At 33.2% G+C, this 25,168-nt stretch overlaps 1 protein-coding gene across 4 annotated transcripts in view; it reads right to left on the reverse strand.

Moving 5' to 3' along the window:
- Positions 1-1,126: 1,126 nt before the first annotated feature.
- The window catches only part of sff (sugar-free frosting), a 35,397-nt gene continuing 11,355 nt past the window's right edge, over positions 1,127-25,168 (reverse strand). The window contains exons 3-15 of one of the 4 annotated variants that reach the window (XM_070650503.1): positions 15,175-15,269; positions 13,963-14,048; positions 13,030-13,186; positions 12,889-12,927; positions 10,462-10,557; positions 9,282-9,497; positions 9,016-9,215; positions 8,701-8,919; positions 8,512-8,630; positions 7,987-8,400; positions 7,209-7,375; positions 6,919-7,099; positions 1,127-6,856 (exon numbers count right to left, since the gene is read on the reverse strand). In XM_070650503.1, coding sequence (XP_070506604.1) covers positions 6,456-6,856; positions 6,919-7,099; positions 7,209-7,375; positions 7,987-8,400; positions 8,512-8,630; positions 8,701-8,919; positions 9,016-9,215; positions 9,282-9,497; positions 10,462-10,557; positions 12,889-12,927; positions 13,030-13,186; positions 13,963-14,048; positions 15,175-15,269 — 2,390 coding nt within the window. In that variant the 3' untranslated portion in view covers positions 1,127-6,455. Of the gene's footprint in view, positions 6,866-6,918; positions 7,100-7,208; positions 7,376-7,986; positions 8,401-8,511; positions 8,655-8,700; positions 8,920-9,015; positions 9,216-9,281; positions 9,498-10,461; positions 10,558-12,888; positions 12,928-13,029; positions 13,187-13,962; positions 14,049-15,174; positions 15,270-25,168 lie in introns of all 4 variants that reach the window. The other 3 variants (XM_070650502.1, XM_070650501.1, XM_070650500.1) reach the window with 3 other exon arrangements.

Below are 25,168 nucleotides of genomic sequence, written 5' to 3' on the forward strand. Positions count from 1 at the left end.
CTCATGACTAGAAACATCTCAACAGTAACTCACTCCCACTCATTTAGTCCATTAATACCTCTTGTGTTTCATTTAAGTCTTATAAAATATTTTTTCATTATTTATTTGATATTTACTTGGAGAAAAAGCATAAAAATTTATGTTTTGCATAGTTTAAATAACGAAATTGTGTATTTTTTTGTGTCTGTATTTGTATGTGTAACATTTTTTTGTTTATTTTATTGGGATGAGAAGTTCTCAACTTTTTATTCCTTTTTTTTAAAAACATTGTGAAAAAAGATTTTCTTCTTTAATTAAAATATGGTATTTTATGGGAATCAAATTTTCTCTCTCGCCCACAACACGAGCAGCACAATTTTTTTTAAGTAGATTAATGATGCACTCACCTATCAATAATTAGGCAAGAAAGAAGAAGCGTTGATTTTTTTTATATTTTTTTATTTTCAGCTAAAATTTGTTAATTAGTATTTTTTTAAGTTAGGTATATGTTTCGTTTTATGAAGAGATTGAAGTTTGGTGTTGGTGGAGATTTTTTGGAATTTTTAGGAAGAATTGCTTAACTAAATTCGACCAAGACTAACGAAATTTGCTTGAAAATTTGAATTGAAACTCTTTTAAAATTGAATATTAATTTAAAATTTTTAAATATTTTAATTTATAAAGTTCAAAAGTTGTTTGAAAATTTAATTTAAAAAAGATTTAAAATTCAAAAAAATGAATTGTTTTTTTGAATTCAAAAATGTTTAAAATTCAACTAAATTCAAATTTTGATATAGAAATTAGAAATATACAAATTTTAAAAAAATAAAATTTATTTTAAAATTATTCAAAATTTAAGATTAAGAAATTTATTAAATTTTAAATTTTAAATTTAATTTAATTATTTTTTAAAAACCTTTCAAAATCAAAAATCTAACATTTTTTTAAAATTTTAAAGACTTTTTCAAATTTAAAAAATTTAATTTTTTTCTTTAAAAATTTGAAAATTCAAATTAAAAATTTGAAAAAATGTAAATTTGAATTTTTAGGTTTTTAAAAAATTCAAATTTAAATTTTTTAATTTTGAAAACTATTTAAATTTGAATGTTCAAATTCCAAAAAAAATTCAAATTTTAAAATAGTTTCATTTCAAGTGTTCCTTTCCAAAATCTCTTCCTAACATCCAAACAAAATCCCCACCAACCTGATTTGAGAGTCACACAGAAATGAAAAAATTACAAAAGTCCTCGTGTTATTGATCGAGGGACTTAAGCGCATTTTTGTCCCAGCGATCAGTAATTGATTAATAACTTAGTCACTTCTAGATCTACAAAACGAGATACAGTAAGATCCAGTTCACTTCCAGAACTAAAACACAAGATCCAGTAAGATCCAGTTCACTTCCAGACCTAAAAACCAAGATCCAGTAAGATACAGATCACTTTTAGACCTAAAAACCAAGATCCAGTAAGATAAAGGTCACTTCCAGACCTAAAACACAAGATCCAGGTCACTTCCAGACCTAAAAACCAAGATCCAGTAAGATCCAGGTCAATTTCAGATCTTGAAAACAAGATCCATATAAAACTTCCACAAATTTAAGAACTTCATCATTTAACGGATTTTCATAATTCAAACCTCATAACGGTCAAAAAAATTCAAACATTGTTCAGTAAACACTGTAAAAACATCGACAAACATTGAAAAACACTGTAAAACAATGAAAAAACGTGTTGTTGTTTTTGTTGTTGTTGTATATGAAAATGAAAAGTTGTTAATTATAGTATTTATGCTTTGATTTGAAACTTTTAAATGCATTTGCCCGCAATAAAACAATAACACGGAGCTAATAAAACAAACTTGAGCTCTCTACGATGTCTAATTGCTGAGATAAGAACCTAGCCCGAACGAACGAACAGACGAACAGACGAACGAACAAAGTGTCTTATTAAGCTACCTTTTTGAAAACAAGTTTCAAAAATGCGCTAAAAACCAAAAATTCAGCAAATTTATGCAAATTCAAAAAATTATCAATTCTACGTATTTCAATAAGCAGATAACAATTTTTAATGACTGTCAATTTCTGTTCCTGTGTGAATGTTTATAGTGATATCAAATGTGTCCAAAATATGTATGAATATTAAGGTATTGAAAAATACAATCTACTTTTTTTCAAGGACGTATTTTGATTCATTTTTTAATTATTAATGATTTTAATTTTAATTTTCATTAATTTTTTTATTGTAGGTAGAAAATTTTGAACAACCAAAAATGTTTCTTGATTTTTTTTTATTTTTCCCTATAGTTTCTTTCATCATAATTTATTTTGCATTTATTCGATGCGTAAGTTTTTTTTTTCATTGAATTTGACTGCTTTTGATGAAAATTTAAAGATTTTTGCAGAATGTTCTACAACAGGGTTGTGCAAATTTAGGCTGGTTTTGGGCTTTGCTTCATTAATAACTTAATAAATACACCCGGAAATGAACCCTCAGACACACTTAATATGCTCGGAGTTAATTCCCGAATCCACTAAATACGCCCGGTGGTTGATCCTTGAACCCACTTAACATACCCGAAGGTCATGGACTTACTAAATACAACCAGGGATCAACCCTTAAATCTACTAAATATGCAAGGAGTTGATTCCCGAATCCACTGAATGACCCCGTGGGTTAAACCCTGAACACACTTAATATGCCTTATGACCAACCTTAATTCCTCCCTGTTCTAAAGTTTCTGATGAATTTCAAGTAGATGCAAATATTTAACCTAGTGACGTCATTCAAAAAATTAATAAAATTCAACCAAAAATTATCTAAAAATTCCCATCAAAAGCATTCAAATCCAAAAGAGTGTAGAACATTATTTAGGTGAATGCAAGTTTTTGTCACTTATGTCACAGATTAATTCATCTCATCACGCAAAAAGATTATTTTTTGTGGTATCTTAAATCCTCTACAATTTTTCCTTATTTTTTTTTTCAAATTTTTTCTTATCATTTTAATGATTTTTTTTTTATCTCAAAAAGTGAAGCGACAACATACAAAATATGAAACAGTAGATTTTCCTTTAAATCTCATCAATACCATTTGTTTTTTTTTTTCTTTAATGTATAAATACTATCAAGCTAAAGAGAGAGAAAATGAGATAGAAAAACCAGGAAAATAATCATTTACAATGATAGAATATATCTAATAGTGAAATATATATCGAAAGATAGAGACAGAGGTATATCACTGTAATTATCGTTAATTTTTTTTTCTCCTTTTTTTCCTCTTTTTTCTAATTCTCATCTTAAAGATTCCAACAAAAATAATTAACTATCAAAATAGGAGGGGATTGTGAGGGTGATTAAACTTCGAATTCTTATGATCTGAATTGGATATTGTAGGAAAAAATTAAGATTTACTTAGAAATTGGCTCTAATTATATCTAAAATATCTAGTCAGTCTAGTTCATTGGTAAGTAACCTTTCATTTGCCACGATGTGGCAATAAACCACGACCGAAACCGCACTAGTGTCCCACAGCACATAGGTTGTTCACCACTAGTCTACCAAACTTTTAAGTACCAGAATGGCAATTAAGTGCAGCCACAACCGACAGCTTGTTTCTTCACAAAGCTCATTAATTCGCTTGGAAATAATTTAGTCATCATCACTAAGGTTTCAAAATAACCGGTTTTTGCGGTTTTTGAAAAACCGCTTCCAGAAACCCTAATCATCACCGTATATGTGCTTTAGTCCCGGATGCAGTTATGTGACAATCATGTCATAACTGTATAACTTCATTTTTCACGACACACCTTGTTGGTAAGGCCCGACCGAAACTACACAAGGCATACGCCTCATGACACTGGACCACGCTTACAATTTTCTTACCACTGTACTACTAAATTGTATGAAAAAGACGATAGAGTCAGAGAAACTGGCAGAAGGTTTCGAAGGATAGAGCTGTGTTCAGACATTCCCTACGCGCGGCAATGGGCCCTCGTGAGCCCCAGCCAAGGAAGTAAGTAGTAAATATGTCTAATTCAAAGGACAATTAATGTCATCTTGATGTAGTTCACAACTAGATTTATTTCTTGTTTCAAGGACGACATGTATGGTATCATGATAATACTAATGTCGTCTTCTGAACTAGACATATGAACAACAAGCAAACTCATAGCAATGTTGAATCCTTAACTGATTAGCAAATAGCTTGCACAAGAAGTCTAGTCTAAAAATCTTTTTTGGCAACGACATTTTTATCAAATAAAATTTCATTGTGAAGACCGAACGGCAAATACGACAATGATGCTACCACAGCGACAAAGTGGCAGTATACCCTGCAGTATATTTAGAGCCAGGCGACGATGTTTGGAAAATTTGGTAGTTCTTGCCAAGTGACTGCCAAAGATCTACAAACTATCCCGAGCGATACAGATGAAAAAAGCTTAGTCAGGACTCCATTAAATCCCTGTCATTTGTCATCAATAAATGCATTCATGACAGAGCCTCAATCGAGCCTTGACAGAGCCTCTCAAATTTATGTCGCTCAACACATTAATCTCTTCAAAATTATTAAATCACCCCCTCACGTCCCCTCAAAGATTACAATAATTTCAATTGAATATACTAGGAAGAAGTAAACATGGAATGTACAAATTAGATAAAATAAAAAATAAATAAACATAATACATAAATCAGCGGATCATTAGGATTAGGACCAAAAAATTTAATAAGCGCTCGCAGTCACAACAATTGTGTACAAAAATCTTATCAATTTAATCATTGTTATTGTTTGTTATTGATATTACTGTCTATGACCTTCAAAAAACTTTTTGAGAATCTTATGGCAATGTCTTATTTATCCGCATGACTCGGACAATGCTGCATGCCATGCGGTAAGTCATTGAACATTCCATGCGAAAACATGCTAGCATGCATGAAACCGCATGAAAATAACATTATAGATCGAATTTCAGTAAATTATCCTTTCAAACAACAATTAGGTGGTAGTTTTTATATTAAATATTGAACACGTCAATAATTGGCAAATGTCTATCATATTCAGCATAAATTATGCATTCTGGAAATATTTTGAATTTGATGCAATCATAAATTTATGATTGTTAATTAGTTTTCAGGATAAATTTTAATGACAAATTGGAATTTCATGATAAATCCAATAGATTTGCTGTTAATATCGTGGATTTATGGCTTTGGGTCAGTGGTGGACAACTTGTGTGCTGCGGAACACTACTCAGTCAACAGAAATATCATGAATCGTGCCCTGAGCGACACAAATGAAGAAGGCTTCGATATGGAGCTCTTAAGGCTCAACTAAACCTCATTTACTAATACCAAATGGAAGTCGGTTCCATGTTTAAGGACCAAGAGACCAACTAGAGTCCATATGGCTACCAAAAGTGATTTAGCGGAGCCTTAAAAGCTTTTTGGCCGAGCCTTCTTCATTTGGGTCGCTCGGGCATGTCATGTACAGTTTCAATCAAGGCTATCCACCAAGGTGTGCCTTAAGAATTATAGGTTGTCCACCACTGCATTACATATATGGATATGATGCAGTATGACTGATAATTTTCCAATTTATTTTCAATTTTCTCTCAAATCCACTTAATGCTCTCAAACTAGATGAGAATGAGAAACTTGTAGTAATGAAATAAACCCATTAGAGACAGTAATAACACTAACAGCAATAACAGTAACCATAAAGAAGATGAAGAAAAGAACTATAATTAATTTTTAATTACACTCTTGCGATTTTTTTCATATTTTTTTCATATTTTTTTTTAGAATAGCCTTAGATTACTATTAGCTTTTTTGTGTGCCTTCATTTCTCTTAATAGTGCAATCATATCGCGCGCGCATATTTTTATAGATTTAAAAAACAAACGCCCTCGTGTCCTCAATTAACGTCTCATTAATTATTCATATCAGCATCATCATAATCAATTTTTTTGATAATTTTTAATTAATTAATTAATAGATTAATTTAAGTTATAATTATTATTTGTATTATTGTTTTCTTGGTGTAGAAAGGTAATTATTCACCATGTGTGTTTGGAGTTGGAAGGTAAAGTTTGGAGGATCGAGCTGAAAATTTCGAATTTTTTTTTCATTGAAAGTTCTAAAAATTTGATACTTTAGTGCTCAACACTCTCGACCTTGATACTTCATTTGTATCAAAATATTTCATTTTGGCTTCGTTCAGTTTTTGACCTTATTACAAAATTTCATAGCTTTAGGTCTTAATTTTAAATATTCAGACTTAAAAAGTGCATTATAAAAACCCATCATGTCCAAAAATCCTTCTTTAACCTCAGTTAAACCAAAATTCTAACCTCAAAAACTTTTCAGTCCGATCTTCCAAATCCACCTCCATAATCCATAACCACACATTTTTCATTTCAATAAACAATTTTATATCATCATTTCAATTATTTTACGAAATTAGGGCGCGCATAATTAATTATCTTGAGCTAACGGATTTAATCGATGGCGTACAAGGTGATGATCCATCTTCACTATTTTTTGACTTATTTGAGGATGCTGATGAGCGTCGTGGTTTTGTAATTGTTGTATTGCAATCAAAGAATGTCTCAACTTCACTTTCCGTATCATTTTGTCGCTCACGATAACTAAGACGATCACTTGAGTCAGCTGAGCCACATGAAATACTCTCAGCTGATGCTGCAGCTGAATTAGAGGAGGTGCACATTGGTTGAGGTGATGTTTGCTGTTGTGATTGTGATGATTGCGGTGTCACAATTACAGGCTTTTGAGCTTGAGGATTATTTGATGATGGATAACGTTTAGAGCATACTTGCGCTTGTATGTGTTCACATATTCGACGGAAGCGACGAATATTGCCTGAAAATTCTGAAAATTAATGTTCACCATCACTAAATGTGTCATAGATCAACAATACAAACCTGATAACAATGTAAAAGTAATAGCAAATAACAAATCGGCAACATCGCCTTGTTTACAGATGGGGTTTATATCAACTTGAATGCGTACATAACGTTGAAACATTGTTGGACCTGTACTTCCACGTTTATATTCAAGTCTAAATGACATTGGTGATATTACGCTATGCGATAATTCTGTCATCTAAAATAAATGAAAAGGACAAACAGTTTAGATTCATTTGTTTATGTTGCTGCTCATTATGCTGTGGATGGATATTATATCCACCCTGGGAATAGTATTGTATCATTACCGAAAGGAATGCATGAATGAGATGTGCTTTCACTGTTGACAATGGCTTCCCTTTCACCAATATTGTAAACGTCTCATCTTTCTCTGTTGCTATTAAATTACCAAACCATGATTTTTTCGTTAATTCTGGTGATGACTCCGGTGTCATGCTAACTTCTTCAGTTGATACTGAAAGAATGAGGATATTAATTAATTAGGTATTGATATCGAATTTTAATGATTTTGTATTGTGGTTCTTGAATGGTATATCTTGGTTCATGAAACATTATCTGCAGGAATCAGATTCTCAGCATCATGAGAATTCATAAGCAGTCAACCAGCTAGCCTACATTCAAAGAACTCCTTAGGATTTAGATTTTAGGTATTTGAATTTTAACGGTTTTTAAATTTTTGAACAAAGACTGTGACAACGGTCATCGTTGCGCGCCGGCCGCCGATAGGCACCTTCCCATTGGGACAACGGCCGACGTTATGCGCCGTTCTCACGCCGATGGACAGCTTTTTTCCAACTCTGGATTAAATGACTACAAAGAGTCATTGATATTCAGCAAATTTTAGAATCCACAAATTGACTCTTAAGAACCAAACCTCTACAAAAAACCACCAAGCTAACAGGCAAAGAGCATGCACTTCAAAGAGCATGCTCGCGAGCGTTGCTGTCAGTTTACTCTACAGCATGCAGTTTAAGAGCAGCATTCAGTCTAATAGCAGCACAATCTGCAGCTTAAGAACACGCTCTTTGCCTGCTAGGGCTAATTATGTCAAAATCATGTCCTTACTTTGCATTTTTCTCCTATGAAATCTCGGACTACCGAGAAAACTATTTTTAATATTTGTTAAGCGAGTTTTCCATAATTGACCACCAGTATTGGGATTTCCGGTCGATGAATTATTTGGTACACCTAAATGCGGCGATGCAGGCTGTACAATAGCTGATTGTGTCATTTGATCACTCTCAGTAAATAGATTTGCGACAATCGTTGGACCTGAATTGGCACGATGATGTACCGGCGATTGTGTACACGATTGTGACGTTATGGACAGATTATTATTATTATTAGCCACATGGGCAGCAGCTGATGATGTAGTTATATTTGAATGATCAGTAATTTGTGTTTTTGGACGACTTGTGTATGATGAATGTCGTGATGGTGATGATGTTGCTGAAGCGGGTGATGAAGGACGTAATATAGCTAAAAATAGAAAATAATTTCATTAATAATATTATGTCAAGTGTTATTAATGGACCCAAAGCAAGGGGCTGGACAGCATGTTGATATCTCATTTCCTTGTTATAATAATACCTTGATTAGAGTTAACAGATATTCCACGTGTTGGACTTTGATGATATGACGATGATGATGTCGCTGAGCGTGTACTTGGAGCTGACGACGGTGAACGACGTGTATAGCTCTTCCCATTGCTGGAAAATATTGTAGAAATTTGCCTATTTTTGAATTTATAGAAAGGACTATCTTTGCTACTATACTCACTTGAATGTTGATCTACGTGGTGTTAAAGGTGATCCCTCACTGATTTGTCCATAAGATAGACTACTCGATCCATTAATTCTGCACGTGTCTAATCGCTTTCTTGGCGGATCCATCACCTCAATTACATCACTTTTTCGTGTTTCGTCGTCATCCTCAAGTGCTGGACGTCGTCGTTTACGGTCCAAAAGAAGAAAGTAAATAACTTTTTCCGTATTGTGACTAAAAAATAATGAAAGATGGATATGAAAAGTTTGTAGATTGATTTTTATGCTAAATTCATTTGATTCCAATGACATCTCCATAAAATGCACTTACTGCGAACTTAATAATTCTTGTATCAATTTCTCACGATCCTTGAAGCATCCAAGTGAGCAAATTGAATTGAGTATGTCGGTGTCGACGGCAGATATTGTAGGAATCACATGAGTTTGGACGACTTCCATCATTGGCAATTCAAGTTCTAGCTCACTCTTGCCACCTGCCGTTACCCATGGATGTCGATTTATTTCCGATAACTTAAAAATTGTTTAAAAAATTAATTAATTTATTTTCCAGACATATTTAATTACTTTATTCCTTACCGTCAATCGTTTCTCTGGATTAACTTCAATCATACCACGTAATAAGTTTTGGCAGTCAGGCGGAACAAAGTGGGGTATGTGAAAGACACCGCGTTTTACTTTTTCAAGGAGCTGTCTTAAGTTATCGTCATCGAATGGTAAAGCACCAACTAATAAGGCATATAGAATCACGCCACATGACCATACGTCTGCACGTCTGCCATCGTATTTCTCACCCTACAAAATTGGTTATGCAATGGATGGAAGAAGAAGGAGACTCGAAATTAAATTTTATATAAATTATTGCTATTATCATTATTATTCTTGCTTTAATGTTTTGTAGCACATGAAAGAGATGAAAGAGGAAATGGAAAAGGAAGACTGGACATAACATATAGTTAGCATGTTATTTTGGAAGAATAGAGTGTAGGCGGACATATTGTGTAGGTTGAGGGATATCAATTCTGAGAAATGTTTATGTTGAGAACACATGAATAGTTCAACGAAGTTACTAGTATGGATGTTGCTAGTTGGACAATTGTCAGATCTTCTGATGTGAATTAATGACAGAATTGTTGAAGTAAGGAAGCGTTTGTTAAGAAGATACGAGTTCAAATCCTACCAAAACTCATAATTTTGCACAATTTTATTCTTATTCTAAACGTGACAAGCTGTAGCCGACCGAACGTATAGATATGTACGTCTAGTTAAACATGACCATTTGTGGAGTTTGTAGAGTTCTTCTAAAGCTGAAGACCTGCTGACGAAACTCGCAGGCCTGCATACTTGGACGAGTTAAAAGCAACAGTCGAAAACTGCAGGCGTGGGCGTCTAAAATGCAGGAAATGCTGTCTTGCGGTTCTTGACCGAACCCCTGGTAGTTAGCTATGAAATTTCAAGTCTATAGCTAGACATACGGTTGACTAACTGAACATACAGTCGACTAATTGTGTAGACTGTAACAATCTGTTTATTCCAAGTAACAATAATTCACAGAACTAAAAATTGCAACACAATCAACCAACATATTGAATCCCTAACCCCAACATTCCCAAATAAATACGCTCTATCCCCATCACACCCTCAAGACATAAATTCACTTTATAACTTCTGTCTTCACAACAATGAACATAAAAAATAATAAGAAATTATCCACAAAGAGAAATTAAATTGAATACATGTACATGGGTATGCTACATACACGAATAACTTCAGGACAAGCGTAATGTGGTGAACCGCATGATGTTTCCAACATATATCCTGCTGGCTGTAGTGAGGCCATACCAAAATCGGCAATCTAAAAAGTGATAAAGAGGAAGAAAAAAATAATAGCGAAGACATTAAAGTTCAAGTTGTTTCATTCATAATGGATTAACATTGAATTTTATTTCAGGTATGAAATAGCCATGAGTGAGGTCAAGAGTTAGTGGATTATCGTTGTCTGGATTCATTCAAGCAATTATTTTAAGATTAATTCCTCAAAATGTATCAATTATAATTTCATATTTCATATCCATCGACTTTTAATAAGCAGTAATTTAAGTAACAATTTATCCTTGAAAATGAACGTCATCGTCGAAGAAAACGAAGCCATAAGCTACAAAAATTAAGATCTAATCATGCCTTTTATTCATAAAACAATAAACTTATTCATATTTCAACTTTTTTTTATGGTAAATAATTTCTATTCTCACAAAAATAGACACTGACTTGGTATTGTATAACATGAAAAGAAAACAAAATGTTACACAGAAAGAAAATGTCTCGAGTGCTCAGTAAAATTGAGTTTGATTAATGATAATTTTGGAATGGGGAATGTTTGGAAATTATGTAACTCAAAAGCTTTTAATTTTCGTGGCACATCATGGTGGTAAGTCTGGATCAAAACCACACACGGCATAAGGTTCATATTGTTTCCAAGAATTTTTGGCGCAAGACACCAGTGTCCAGCGGTACATAGGCATCTCACTCTTGTTTAAGACCCACTACTCCTGCTTCTCCTTACCATCTCGCTCCATTGTAACGCTTTGTAGTAAAATCATGAACCAAAACTTGAACTTCATAACCAAAATGTAAATCATTCTCCTCTAAACCAGCGATGGGCAACTAGTGTGCCACCAAATTATTTTGAAAATGCCATGAACTGTTTGCCGTGTGCGGTTTTAGTCGAGGATTGTCAACAATATTGTACTCCCTGACCTACCTCCTAAGCATTACCTAATTTCCAAACGCCCCCCTGAAGGTGATGTAGACGAAACTTTGTTTTTGCTTACAAAATTTGCCAAACATGTGAGGTATGAGACGATGTTGTTGCATTGGTTGTTTTTTTTTGGGTTCAAAGTAATCAAAGATTTAATGTAAAATAATTCTCCCAATGCGGGGGTGTTACCCATAAAAAAAAAGTTTATTGTTATAAATATATTCAAATAGTGTAGGATGTGAAGCTTTGTTAGGATGTAGAATATTTTTTTAAGAGAGAACTTCAAAGAATTTATGATTTAACACTCGAGTCTCCAAGTTTTTAGACATTTAGAAAGGCTTTAGAAAAAAATATGTCTTGGTAATGACATGGGCGGAGATTATAAGGTAAATTTGTGTTCCTATAGCTATACTCTTAAGTATGTTGCGAATGATTTGGTCTCAAAATTAACATTCCTAAGCATCATAATGAGATGAGCTACACTTTTAGCCGTAAAAATGAATCGAAATTAGCCATAGCAACGCCGTCACGGCAACTTTGTGGCTTATCGTTACTACGGAGACTTCCAATTCGATCTCTGTCAAATTGAACACTAAGAATCACTATTCTAGATAGAATAGCTTGAAGAAGCATCCGTAGAATAAGCAGTAATTACTTAAACTGTTACAAAATCTTTCTATTTTGCTTGAAATGTGACTTAAATAAGAAGATCGATACTAATGACACAAAATCAAGCCTGAATAGCACAAATCGATTAATTGATCCAAAAACCGGCATGACTGTGACATTATGCTGGATTTAAACCAAAGTCCGACATCAAGTCAAAGTCATACTGACCTGGGACTAAATTATTAATCGACTTACCTATTTGTTTTATTCAGAAAGTTCAATTGATTCTGGTCAATCTCAAAATTCAATGTCCTTTTATATACAAAATCCTAAATACACTCTTGCCATACCAAATTATTCTGCCACAAACATACAATACACAAAAAAATCCTAATGAAGCTTCTCTACCTAACAACAAAATTGCCTGCACGTGTATAACGTTAAGCCTCACAGACCTCAATATCAAAGTTTTGCACAATTCTTTCCGTAAATCCATTAAATGTCAAATAGAAAATATTATTGAAAAATCCATTCAGAAATTGAGCCTTTTATTAAGACTTGATGAACAATTTTGGAATCATTTTTTCCCACAAAAAAAAAGCTCTTTTTCTCCTCGAATGGATTACAAATTTTCTATCAAATATGGTGTTTGCTTTAAGCAATAAAGAATGAAGGAAATTTATATATTTTCTCTATGTATATCCACATCTGTGTACACAGCATGTTATACATTCAATCTTAAATCAAAAGACTGAACAAGATGGAATTTTTTTCTTGACCTTCACTTATGTCATTCTCATCATAAAACTTAGTATGTACCTTTATATTATTTTTATCATCCAATAAGAGATTCTCCGGCTGCATAAGAAAGAAAAGAAGTGGAACAAAAAATCAGATAAGCCAATTTTCATGTTATAAACATTTTTTTTTTCATCAATATTTCAATTCTTAAAGTCAAACCTTCAAATCACGATGGCATATTGAATGTGAATGACAGAAATCTAGAGCAGATATTATTTGTCGGAAAAATCGTCGAGCTTCTTTCGGTGTAAGTCGACCCTTTTTTACTAGATAATCGAACAATTCGCCTCCTGATACATGCTCCAGCACTAAATATCTATAAAATGTGGGAAAAAATATAAGATAAAGGAAGAAAAGTGGAATGTCATGTAAAATTTATTTTTAGTGTGTCTGTTTTTCTGTTATTCAGATCAGGATGAGTATAAGATAGGAAAAATTTTAAAATTCAAGTTTTAAAAGGAGTTGTTTGGATGTTTTGTAGCACTTAATGCTAACAAGCATAGATATTGCTTTAAGGGTTTCTGTACCATGAAAGGAGCTCTCTGTCGGTTAAGGTAAATAGCTTAGAGCTCGTTAGATCAGCTAGAATAGTCGAAAAGCTGACAAAGTGCAGATAATGTTGGATTTGAGAGGATCTGTAGAGTCATATCCGAGCGACACAAATGAAGAAATCTCCGCCACAGAGCGTTTAAGGCTCAGCTTAAGCTCTTTTATTAACAGACTAAATTAGGCAGCCATATGGAAGATACACGGAGTCTGCTTCTATTTAGTGTTAATTAAAGAGCTTTAGTTAAGCTTTAGAAGTTCTAAGGTTCGAGATAATCATCTTAAGATAGCCATTTTCTACCATAAGTCAGATTAAGCCCTGACGACCATCAAAGTCAAAAGCTAATCAACCTTATGAGGTATAAATGCTACAGAACATCCAACCAACTCCCACATATAAAAAATTCATTAAAAATTTTCCACCTTAACAAAATCTCATCCAATCTTTAGCCACAAATTCCCCACTACAAACTTATTTATGCATGAATTTGTGTTTAACATATCAAAAAAAGTAAAAGTTTTGACGTTTTTGTTCTGCCTACTTACAAGTACTTCTTGTTCTCATATACATCTGACAGGCCGAGTACGTGTGGATGATCAATTAGCTTCATAATTGCTATTTCTCTCTCAACCTAACAAAATAACAGGAAAAGAGAAAATTATTGGCATAACATGACACTATGATTACGGTTATTGTATTTATCAGGAATTTTTATAGGTAAGTGGAATTTATGAGTGGCATAAGATCGATGTTAAGTGGTGTGAAAAATGGTGATAAAATAAAATGCTTATTTGATATGGATTTTACATTTGTTTGGGAAGTTTTGAGGTTTGAAGAATTTAAATACATGAAGATGCTGATGATGAAGATGTGTTGATGTAGCTGAATGCTGTGGTGTTCTGATGATTCTATTTCTTATTACTGTCATCAACATAGATATGATGAGTTAGAAGCTTACGAACTAGTCGCGTCAAGGATTTAAATACTCTATGCTGCTGAATATTCGAGGAGCGGACAGCCAATCGAGTTTCAATCTCACAACCAAATCATTCTTAAATTACATGTATTAAAGTCCAGCTCACATCCTTTTTGTGAAGGCTATGACAATTTTGGATATTGTTGTGGTTTTCTAGTGAATCCTTACTACCTCATCCTTGAAACAGTTGGTTTATAACGGATATCAACAACATTTGGTTTGCAACTGCCAGAGTAGTTCCACATAACACAAATTACTTAATCGATCATAAATCCGACTCTACGCCGAAGTGACTCAGACTAGATGCCACACTCGATTGCAATCTGTATTGATTAACCGACTTGTGCCACTTATTTATCACCTGGTATCACCTGTATGGGACTTAAATTCTTCCTGATGAAATCACATCCCTAGCAGACAATGAACGCGCTCATTTGGTGCTGTCTGCTTATCGTCTGTTTGATCATTTAACCTTTAATTACCTTGAATCGCATTTTAGCACAGCTGCATATCGCAGAATAAACAAACAGTATTCTCTTCTGTTCCTGAACCAAAAATTCAATAAAATCTTCCCAAACAAGACCCAAAAGTTAAAAACAAAACATTTCTCACAGGAACAATTAATTTCAATTAATTAAAAACAAAAATCACCACCTTATGCCACACAAATTAATCCATAAACGGCACAAAAGGAAATAAAAAAGCCGAAAATATAACTCCACGTCCGGCAATAAAAACTCCTGTAGCTAAAAAAAAATAATGCAAAAGTATTTAGACTTACCTTTATCAGCACAGATTCACTCAATTTTTCTCTATTAATTATTTTGATTGCAACCTTTTTGCCTGATACACACTGTACGCCCAGCTTAACTAGACCTATAATTAAAGCAAGTAAAAATGGATATAAATAAAAATTCATAAATATCAGAAGGAGGTAGGAAGTGGATGGTGTTAAAATTTTAATAATTCTCTTTTTACATCATCGCTCTAGAATGGAGGGTGAATGGCGACGAATGCAATTACGGTTATGATGGCGTAGAATATAAATAATGTTGGAAAGTCAACACAGGTGAATGAATCAGGCGCACTTTACATGAAAATTAAATTTATTATCTATTTAACCCTATTTAAGTCAGTGGTGGGCAACCTGTGTGTCATGGCACATTCATTGAAATGCCATGAATTGTCTGTCGTGTGCGGTTTTCATCAAGGCTTAGTATCAAGGTCTGCCCCGAAAACTAAAGGTTGCCCACAACTGCCTTAAGTTATTGTTAAGCATAATTCTATTCAAGGCTTGGTTTATTTTGATTCATTTGATCGAAGGCATGTCCTTAATTGAACTCAATATATGATTTTGAATATATAATTTGACATAGAGGCAATAACTTCAAGCTTCAAACTGTACATCATGTACTTATTCGATTTTATTTTGCAAAATATCATGCTAAAAATATATATTTTTATGAGAAATAAATTGTTAAAGGCTGTTCAGTATTCAATCATAATAAATGTCCTCTCGCTGCTGCTTTTTTTTGCTGTGGTGAGAGAGAGTCGAGAAAATGTTCATAATCATCCAATATTATGGATCGATTTATTGCTGTTTATTATGTTGTATTATGACAGCGACAGACAGTTTTAAAATGAGATGAATTTAAAGTAGATGGTGGTGTGATTTTAATGATTTCAGGCTTGATCGGGTATGATGTTAAATTTTAATGAGCTTATTAGTTTAAAGGCAAAGACATAATTCTTGGAATGAGTCTGATGATAGAGATAGCATTGCTGTAGATATTAGAAATCGACAGACGTTAACTTCTATCAAAGCCATCTTTAAACAACATTAAACAATAGCTATGAATCACAATTGATCTACTGGGTCAGCAAAGTACATGTTTGAGTTATTATTTTTTGAACATTTCATCAGTTGAAGATGCACATACTATAATAAGGTCATGAGTTCTGTAGGAATTCTTGTAAAAATAACAAATCACTTTGTGATGAATGCGATATCTGCTTCTGGTGGGAATCGGATTAACAAAAGAGTGGCTTACAGATATCTGGTCTGTTGTCTAAACACTTGTACACACATTCCTAACTCAAATAATTGCAGTTTTGACTACATTCAATATCCTAGATTCCATTCTACTCTGCCATCACAACTATGTAACTAAGTATCATTAGTAATTCTGAACTGTATTAGTCTGAGAATGCTATCCCTAGTGGACTTAAATACATTTTAACTAGTTCATGAAAAATTGAACATTAATTGACATTATGTATTTTTATCCACTCGGGAAATGCAAACAACTTATTGACATAAGGAAAATTAATTGACGTGCAAGAATTAAAAAAGAAATTAGAGAAACATCACAAGAAATCAGCATTAGCAGAAGTATCAGTCAAAAACAGAATTCTGTTCAACTGCTTTGTTACCACCATTTGATTCTTAAAGTTTCCATAGAAACTAATCATCAAGATTAAGTTTGTAGAAAGTTGTTTATATCTCTTGTGTTGAGAGGTTTGTGACTGTTCAACTTTTATTTGCAGAATCATCTAAACCAGTGGTTGGCAACCGTTAATATTTCGTGAGACATTATGATGTTAAGTCTCGAACTAAACCACAAACACCATACGGTTATTGACATTTCAAAAAATGTTGGGACCCCATTAGTGTGTTGTGGCACACTGATTGCCCACCACTGATATAGCCTCTAAATTCAAGATTGTTATCGCAATTTATTTCTATTGATTATAGGTGATGCAAACTAAAATCGATATATTCCTATGCAATGTGAGTAATTTTCGTGTTCAGATTCAACATCCCATCTAGTAAAAATAATTCTCACTCAAAGTGTAAAGCAAGAACACTTTAATTTTAACTCAGATCAGTCATTTATAAATAAAAAGTAAATCATCCACCTAATCTATTATTTTCACCATTTACTTTCGAGTTCAATGAATCTACCCACCAAGAAAAATATGAGAAAAATATAAAATAATCCATAAAGACCCAAAAATAAGAAATTTTCTCCCTCTTCAAACAATCCATGACAATTTATTTTGAACAATTCTGTCAAGGACTTTAACTTTTAATACTTAAATTCTCTCTCTTGAATGTCTAGCAATATTATTGTCAGATATCCAATCAGGCGAAATATTTTTTTATTTCATTCACTTTAACATCTTTTTATTATTTTATTTATCCCATGTCTTCTTTCTCAAAAGTGTCACGTATCTAAAATTTATTTCTACAGCACTAAAGGAGCTGAATCTAGATTCTGATTTTTTTTTTATCTGAAGCGTTTTTAATTTCAATTTTAGAGATTAAAAAAGAATGATTCAATTATCTGAGATTAAAGGATACTTGTGACTATTTCTATTATCAGTAGAGTGTGTCATTGGATTAATCATACCTGAGAGAAAAAGGATGAAGCATTTTGAAGATTATGAAAATTAATCCGGAACAATAGGTCAGAGAATCTTAATGAATGCAGATAATATTGTTCAGATATTTTTTTGAGCAGCATAGCAACTAAATTCTTGTTCAGAAAAAGGAATAGAAATTCCTTGATAAATGACAGCTTAGCAGCAAAATCGACAATAACCTTGTTTTTGAAGCTTACTTGTCTATCTGCATGAAGAGGACAATTGGGCGACATGAAGTCTAATTTTGTCTACTCTTGAAGCAAAATCTACATCCTTCTCCCTCTTAAGAGTGGTACGTAATGAGTGAACGACTCCTTACGGCACTAAATAGCTCACCTCAATAAACAAGCTTGCTTTCGAGACCTCACGTTAAGCATACTAGATAAGCATGCTCGTGAGCGTTGCTATCAGCTTACACTGCTTTTTAGAGCACGCTTATTGCCTGCTAGGGTCATCTAAATACATACCGACTATTTTCTTAGAACTTGTTCCATATTGATCACTTACTACAGAATTTAACTATTTTCCAGACTCTTTACAATCCAGTCCACACGCGAAACCCACTCTCTCTATCGACACCAAAGCCATAAAACAATCAACCTCCAACAATCATCATTGAAAATGACTTCGGATCTATAAATTATTTTTTTTCTTCTCCATCTCATTAAAACTTCACTGCTGAAGGCTTAAATATCATTAAACATTAATTTAAGGTCGTTTAGAAACACGAAACAAATTTGAAAATGTTGAATGTTATGTCTCATTCAATTATCATCTCATCCTCTTCTTTCAATTATTTTTTTGCTGTTCTGTTTTGTCTACAAGCTTTTCACTTTCTATTTTACCAAAGTTTTTAATTGTGTTTGGGGATTATGCAAGGATGACGTAATGGAGAGGAGTTATTGAGAAACTATTAAGGAATATGACGTGAAAAAGTGATGCAGTAGAGGCGGTTTAGCGTGTAGATTGAGGATTCGGGTTTCCGGAAGTCTCGATTGTGACAAGTTCTACTGAGAACCCTTAATGAGAATTTGGATAACCCAAAACTGCAGACCTGCAACCTCAGACGAACTATTGGGTTGGGCCAACGGTTCTTGTTCGAATTCTACTATTTAGGATCGTTACTGGATGGGCAAGAGAAAGTTTAAACAATAAAGACCATCTCCATTGTCATTTCTCTTATTCTGACGAACTTTAATAAGCTTTTCATGGAAAACTGTCTTATTTTCTATGAAATTACTTCCCCTAAATCATATCCCTAAGCCCTAAACTCCCTAAAAATCGGACATCACCCCTGAACAACCCCTCAACTTAACTTGACGAGCATGAAAAAGTTTGCTGGTTCGCTTCACGCTGTTGAGGAAATTACATACCGCAAAATGCTGGCTTAAACTTTAATGTCAAATTAAATTAAGGCAAACTTTATGGAAAATTAGGAAATTAATATTTTAAGCACCAAAAAAGCTTCTACATGAGCAAAAAGTTCCAGTTCGTTAGGTCGATTTGCTTGTAAATCTTAAGCACAAAAAATGATAGGCCTAAAATAACCATAAATATGGATACAAAAACAAGCCAGAGTCAAATCAATCGTCCTCACATGTCTATAAAATATCTATTGATAATGGATAAGTTTCAACACATGTTAATGTCAAAGTTATATGCCATTTTTGTGGTAAATATTTTCTCAAAAATTCTTGATTCGTAAATTTGCCTTAAAAATATGCAGGGACATAGAAATAATATAGGATGTCAAAAAAGCAAGCAATCAAGGACACGACGAAAAAAAAATGAAAATATTTTCTCTATAAAATATTAAATTTCGATGCATGCGAGACAATTGGATGTGCCAACACCATCGTGGCTGCTCATATTCTTTTTATTTTTTTTCGGTTATGCCATGTTTATTTTCTAGGGACACAGGAATGAATGAATGTGCCTCGTATATATGTGAGAAAATCGATTATCAAAATATTTGCCTCATATTGTCACAAATTTTCGCTTTTCTGTTTGTTGTTGTTCCTTTTTCATTCCGTTTGTACTTCAGAGGTGGGCAACCTGTGTGTGGCGGCACGCTAGTCCATTTCCTTGGACGTGATATAAACCACGTGCCTTTTGCGGTTTCGGTGGTATCTTGTTCGTAGCTTACTACAAATGTGTGCCGCAACACACAGGTTGCCCACCACTGCTCTACATGATATATGTGAGTTTATTTTTCAAATTCAAAAAATTTATATATTAATATTGTATGTTATATGCTGCATATCAGTTGAGCTTATAAGAGCATTTTTTTTATATGGAAAAATGTGTCGGAATTAGATGATTTATCTCAGTTGCATTCAGTCGTGAATTATTCTCGCGACTTTTTTTTTATAGATTGTATGCTGTGGGCGTGATGCTAAGGAGATAATGATCGTTTTGGTGATAATGTTTACATAATGTTGATGTTACTGTAGCTAAAATTAGAATTAGTTCTGGGAACATTCGGATATTAATAAATGCTTAGATGGAGCATCGCCTCTTTTTGATTGGAATCCGCAAACGAAATGGCGGTCGGAAGCTTCAAAATCTAATAAAATCGAGCTCTAAGCTATTGTTACTTTTATCTCAGACCAAATTCGAAGAAATCCGGTTTCAAGCCAGAGTCAGGCGTCGGATTTTTGGCCAATTCAACGCTGTGTGCTTTTTGACCTACAAGAAGCTGGCAAATAGACCGTTATTAGGTACCATAGCAGTATTTCTGTATGATGAAAAGACGCTCTTCGTCCGTTAGGGAGACAACCCCTACCAGCCCCCAAAAACCATTATAACTGCAGCATTAGCTTCAATTGAAGCATTTTTCATCTACATCAACAAATATTTCCTAGAAATTCACGACGTTTCCATCAAAATTCCAAAAACTGAGTCATTCACTCAGTATTTCTTACTCATTTCAGCATTTTTTATTATATCCCCCAACACGGAGCCATCATAAATGAATAAGAAAAGAAATTCTCGTCTTTTATTCTTGCTAGTTTCAAATAATTCAACGAGGTCACATGTGCAAAGAATTCAGAATGAGTGGAAGGAAAGAAGAAGCTGGAAACGCTCAATCATATTTTCATATTTTCCCAGCACTTGTTCCTTAAGAAACATCAACAAATATAGGAAAAAGCTGTAATAATGATACAGTCTTAGGCGCAAGGCAATAAAAAGCCACAAAAAATGACCGAATGATTGATGTAATTTTCGACAATTTTCTCCACCTCCGCAAAGTTTCTACTATATATGTTGTGTGACATGTCCAGTAGGACTTTTCAATGCTAATGAATTTGTATGTCAAACATGATGATGTCGATAATACAGGAAGTTATACAGAAGGGTGGATTGGATTATGTGGAAGAAATTTTACATTCCTAATGGCAACGGAACCAAAAAAAAATATTGAAATGTCAAACGTTAAAAATAATGAAGAGAAAATCAATTGCAAAAAAAAAAGAATTTTTTGTGTGAATTCCTTTTCATCAATACAATTTGTTGCTATAGCTGTGAAATGACATTTATTTGTGAAAAATTCTAAAAATATCCTCCACACACGGAGCTGTGTAACTAGTAGCAACAAGGGAAAACTTTAACGATCAATTAGTGACAATTGGTAGGAAATGAGAGACTTTTAAAGGAACAAGGAATGAATTTTGTAAAACAAAATAGTTGTCAATTGTAGGATGGACTTTAGAGAGTTAGGAATTGACTGTGTTTGGCCATATTTTGACTTCTACAGTAGGCAGTCAACCATTGGACGCCATTGACAGCCACCAGTCAACCACCAGTCGCCGTTGACTGCCGATGGTAGATGACATTCGGAGTCCTTTTACCGATTGTCGTCAGCCAATTGCCAACTCTGGGTCTTTATGTGAGAAAAATAGAATTGACGATAAAACTTTCAATTTATAAGTTTAAATTCAATTTCTTTCAGTTTTACGTGACATTACTATTGTAAAATAATGAATTGTGTCATTGCTACTAATAGTGACAAATGACATTCTTCTATTTTTAATAGGATGGACTGTACACAGATCTATTAACCCTTACTGACAACGAATAAAATCACAAATAAGCGTGCTTATGATTATACTCAATCAATATAGTTCTCAATCAATACAATACCTATTTTGAGGGCAAATTCATGAGTATGCTCAATTTTGTGAGCATATCCATGAACATTCTCCTTGTTTATTCGATTAAATTGTCACATCATCCCTAAATAAATCATTCCTTGTTATGGCATGATACACATCAAAAGTAATCAATTTATAGTTTATAATATAGTCTCTATACAATCAATAATCACAAGAAACAAACTAAAAACAGATCATGGATAAACATTGCATTAAAAATAAGAAACAAACTAGAAAACTACTTATTTACTTAATTCAAGGTTGTTTATCTAGGTCATATCATGTCTTTCTATTTATGTTTATGTTTATAGAGTTTTAAAATGAGGAAGCTATGACAGAATGCAAGTAGTATTAAATAAAGCTTATTGCTTGATTATAGCCAAGCAACCTTACACCGCACTTGATGGAATCTGGAAGAGAATGCGCTTTGAAAGCTACTTGACGTTGAACAGTGGGAGGAAATCAGCTTAGAATTTGTATGAATTGGAGCCATCAACAGAGCTAGACAGGAAGTCTATTTTTACAAATTTCTTGATTTAATTCTCAAAATAAGTCATACGTTATCAATTTTAAGTCAGAAATAAATGAAACAATATCCATTAATGTGCACAATTACACCTTCCATCTAGACACATCGAAATTCCCCCTTTTATAAGCCAATCAAAGTCATGCTATTCGGAAGTTGTCATTGAACAAAAAAAAAAAGGATTTTTTTTATGTCAGCCATGACCAACAGAAATTTCAATAGTAACTGACATCTATTCATTAACTTCATAAGCGATTATTATCACCATTTTTTATTATGCTACAACATTGAGTGCTCCCTATTCATTAAATACTCGATTTATGTTAAAATTAAAATGTTAAATTTCCGAGCATGTGCGACATGATGTCAAAATAGATTTTGAATTCAGGGGATCCGAAGGAGTTTCCTGATGTTTAGGCTTTGATGAATTGACGAGACTAAGACCGAGACTGGGACTGAGACCAGGACTGAGTTCGAGAACAGGACCGAAACCGAGATCAGGACTGAGACCGAGATCATGACTGAGACCGACATTAGGACTGAGCCTGAGATCAGGACTCAGACCGAGATCAGGACTGAAACCGAGATTAGGACTGAGTCCAAGATCAAGACTGAGACCGAAACTGAGCACCCGAATTGGGAAGCCTTGCTGTCGATCTATAAACCCCTTAAAATGTATATGCCCTAAATCTCGATACTCATACATAAAACCAATGACGAAACTCATTTTTCTTCATTTTTTTATTGAAGGATAAGCCATTTCATTGATAATTCTTTGATATCATTCATTTCTTCTTTGCCTTTTCTCTACTTTTTTTCATTCCTTTTTCTCTCTTTTTTAACATAAATCATTTTTCTTTTACGTCTCAATAACGACGCCATAAAGCATTCAGTGATTTTTTTTGAAAGTTATAATAATTTGTACAAATCAAAGATGGATTTAAAAAAGAATCTTTTGAGGATATATATACAGTTCTAACCTAATAAATAAGCTAGATTCTCAAACAGCACATGCCGCAAAAATGTGATCGATTTATTGCAATTTACAAAGGCAAAATGAACAAGGAATGACTGTGGAAATTATTCAACTAATTGCGATTTTTGCCTCAATACTGAATTAATTGGGTTTTGCACAAGTTTCAATGCATTGCAGCTCAATTGATTCTTGATTGTGATATTCAGAGTATTTTTATATTGAAACATTCTTTGAGTACATGTGGGTTATCCGCAAATGATGTCACATATAGGAGGTATGAGCCTGTAAATATGGTATTGATCCATATGGATGTGAATTTTAGGTTAAGCTAGGTTAAGGTCTCTTTAACCGAACTGCAGACCTTGAAGTCGACTCGGAATCAAGTCAAGAAGCCACATGAATATGGTTGCAGCTATGACATAATCACAAAACCCAAACTGAATTTGAAAACCTCAACCTTTTCTGCATACATCATTCACACATAACCCCAAAACTCAATATAAATTTCATGCATGAAGAAATGCTTACTCTCAAATATGGACGAAAGAATTTCAATCAATCTTGCTTATTCATAAAGGCACAAGTTTATTCACAAAGCACAACGAATTTTTTTTTTTCGCATGAAAAAAGTCAAAAGAGGAAAACTTTTCGAGAAGAAAATATAATTTGATATTTGATGTCTTAAAAAGAAAAGGATTGTTAGTAATAATGATGACACCATATAGATAACGTCATTAGTAGCACAAAAAAAATGAATTGAAATTCAATATCACAATTAAGTATGTGTGTGTGTATGTTCGTTACAATAAACACAACATTAAATGGGGCAAAATATACACAGATCATTAACAAGTCTTATTTTCAATTTCTTTAAATGTATGCCTTTCTGTTGTTTTTCATCCAATCCCTTCTAGATGTTTATCGAGTAACTTTCAATGGCAAAAAAAGGTTCAAATGATGTTCAGTTTGGGTTATTCTTGAAGATTGAATTTATTTTTGCGGATTTCGTTTGAATTTCCAGGAAGTTGAGATTGATATAAGCGACCAGAACAATCTTGCCACTTTTTAGGCTTGATTTGCAGTCATTTTGTGATGATTTATTGTGTTTATACGTTAAAAATCACAAAAAAACTTTTCGAAGTGAGGAAAATTCATCCGCCATTTTGAAATTCATCAAATGATCAACTTTCATGCTTCAATACCAGAAGTAAACAATGCTTTACTTGTTCACAACACTACGTGACTTCCCAACTCTTCCGTTTTTATTATTTTCCTTTTCATTCACATTTATAGCATTCTAATATCTAGCAAGTAAGTCAAGCAATCAATGGTTTGTTCACGCAATCCATTACTACAATCATGTTATTTATACCTGACATAGACACACACTCAAATTATACATGTACATACATCCATATTCATTTATTTTATTCAGTAGAGTTATTTTAGACAACGCAAAAAACAGTAAAATTAATGTGAGCAATGGCATTTAAGCTGAAAAATCGATTTCACCTTGTCAATAATTGCTTATATAATTAAAATTATATCTCGGTATGTATTAATTGCTGCTTCTGACTCCATTTTTTTACTCACTCTTCATTAAGAAATGACTTTTGAGATGGATTTTTTAATTGCAATAATGAAATGAATTGAGAGGGAATTGTTTGACATTGAAGTGCCTTTTCATCTCCTT

This window comes from Chironomus tepperi, unplaced genomic scaffold (genome assembly GCF_022539635.2).
Source record: "Chironomus tepperi strain 1889 unplaced genomic scaffold, CSIRO-AGI_Ctep_v1 contig_445, whole genome shotgun sequence".
NCBI classification, from domain to species: Eukaryota; Metazoa; Arthropoda; class Insecta; order Diptera; family Chironomidae; genus Chironomus; species Chironomus tepperi.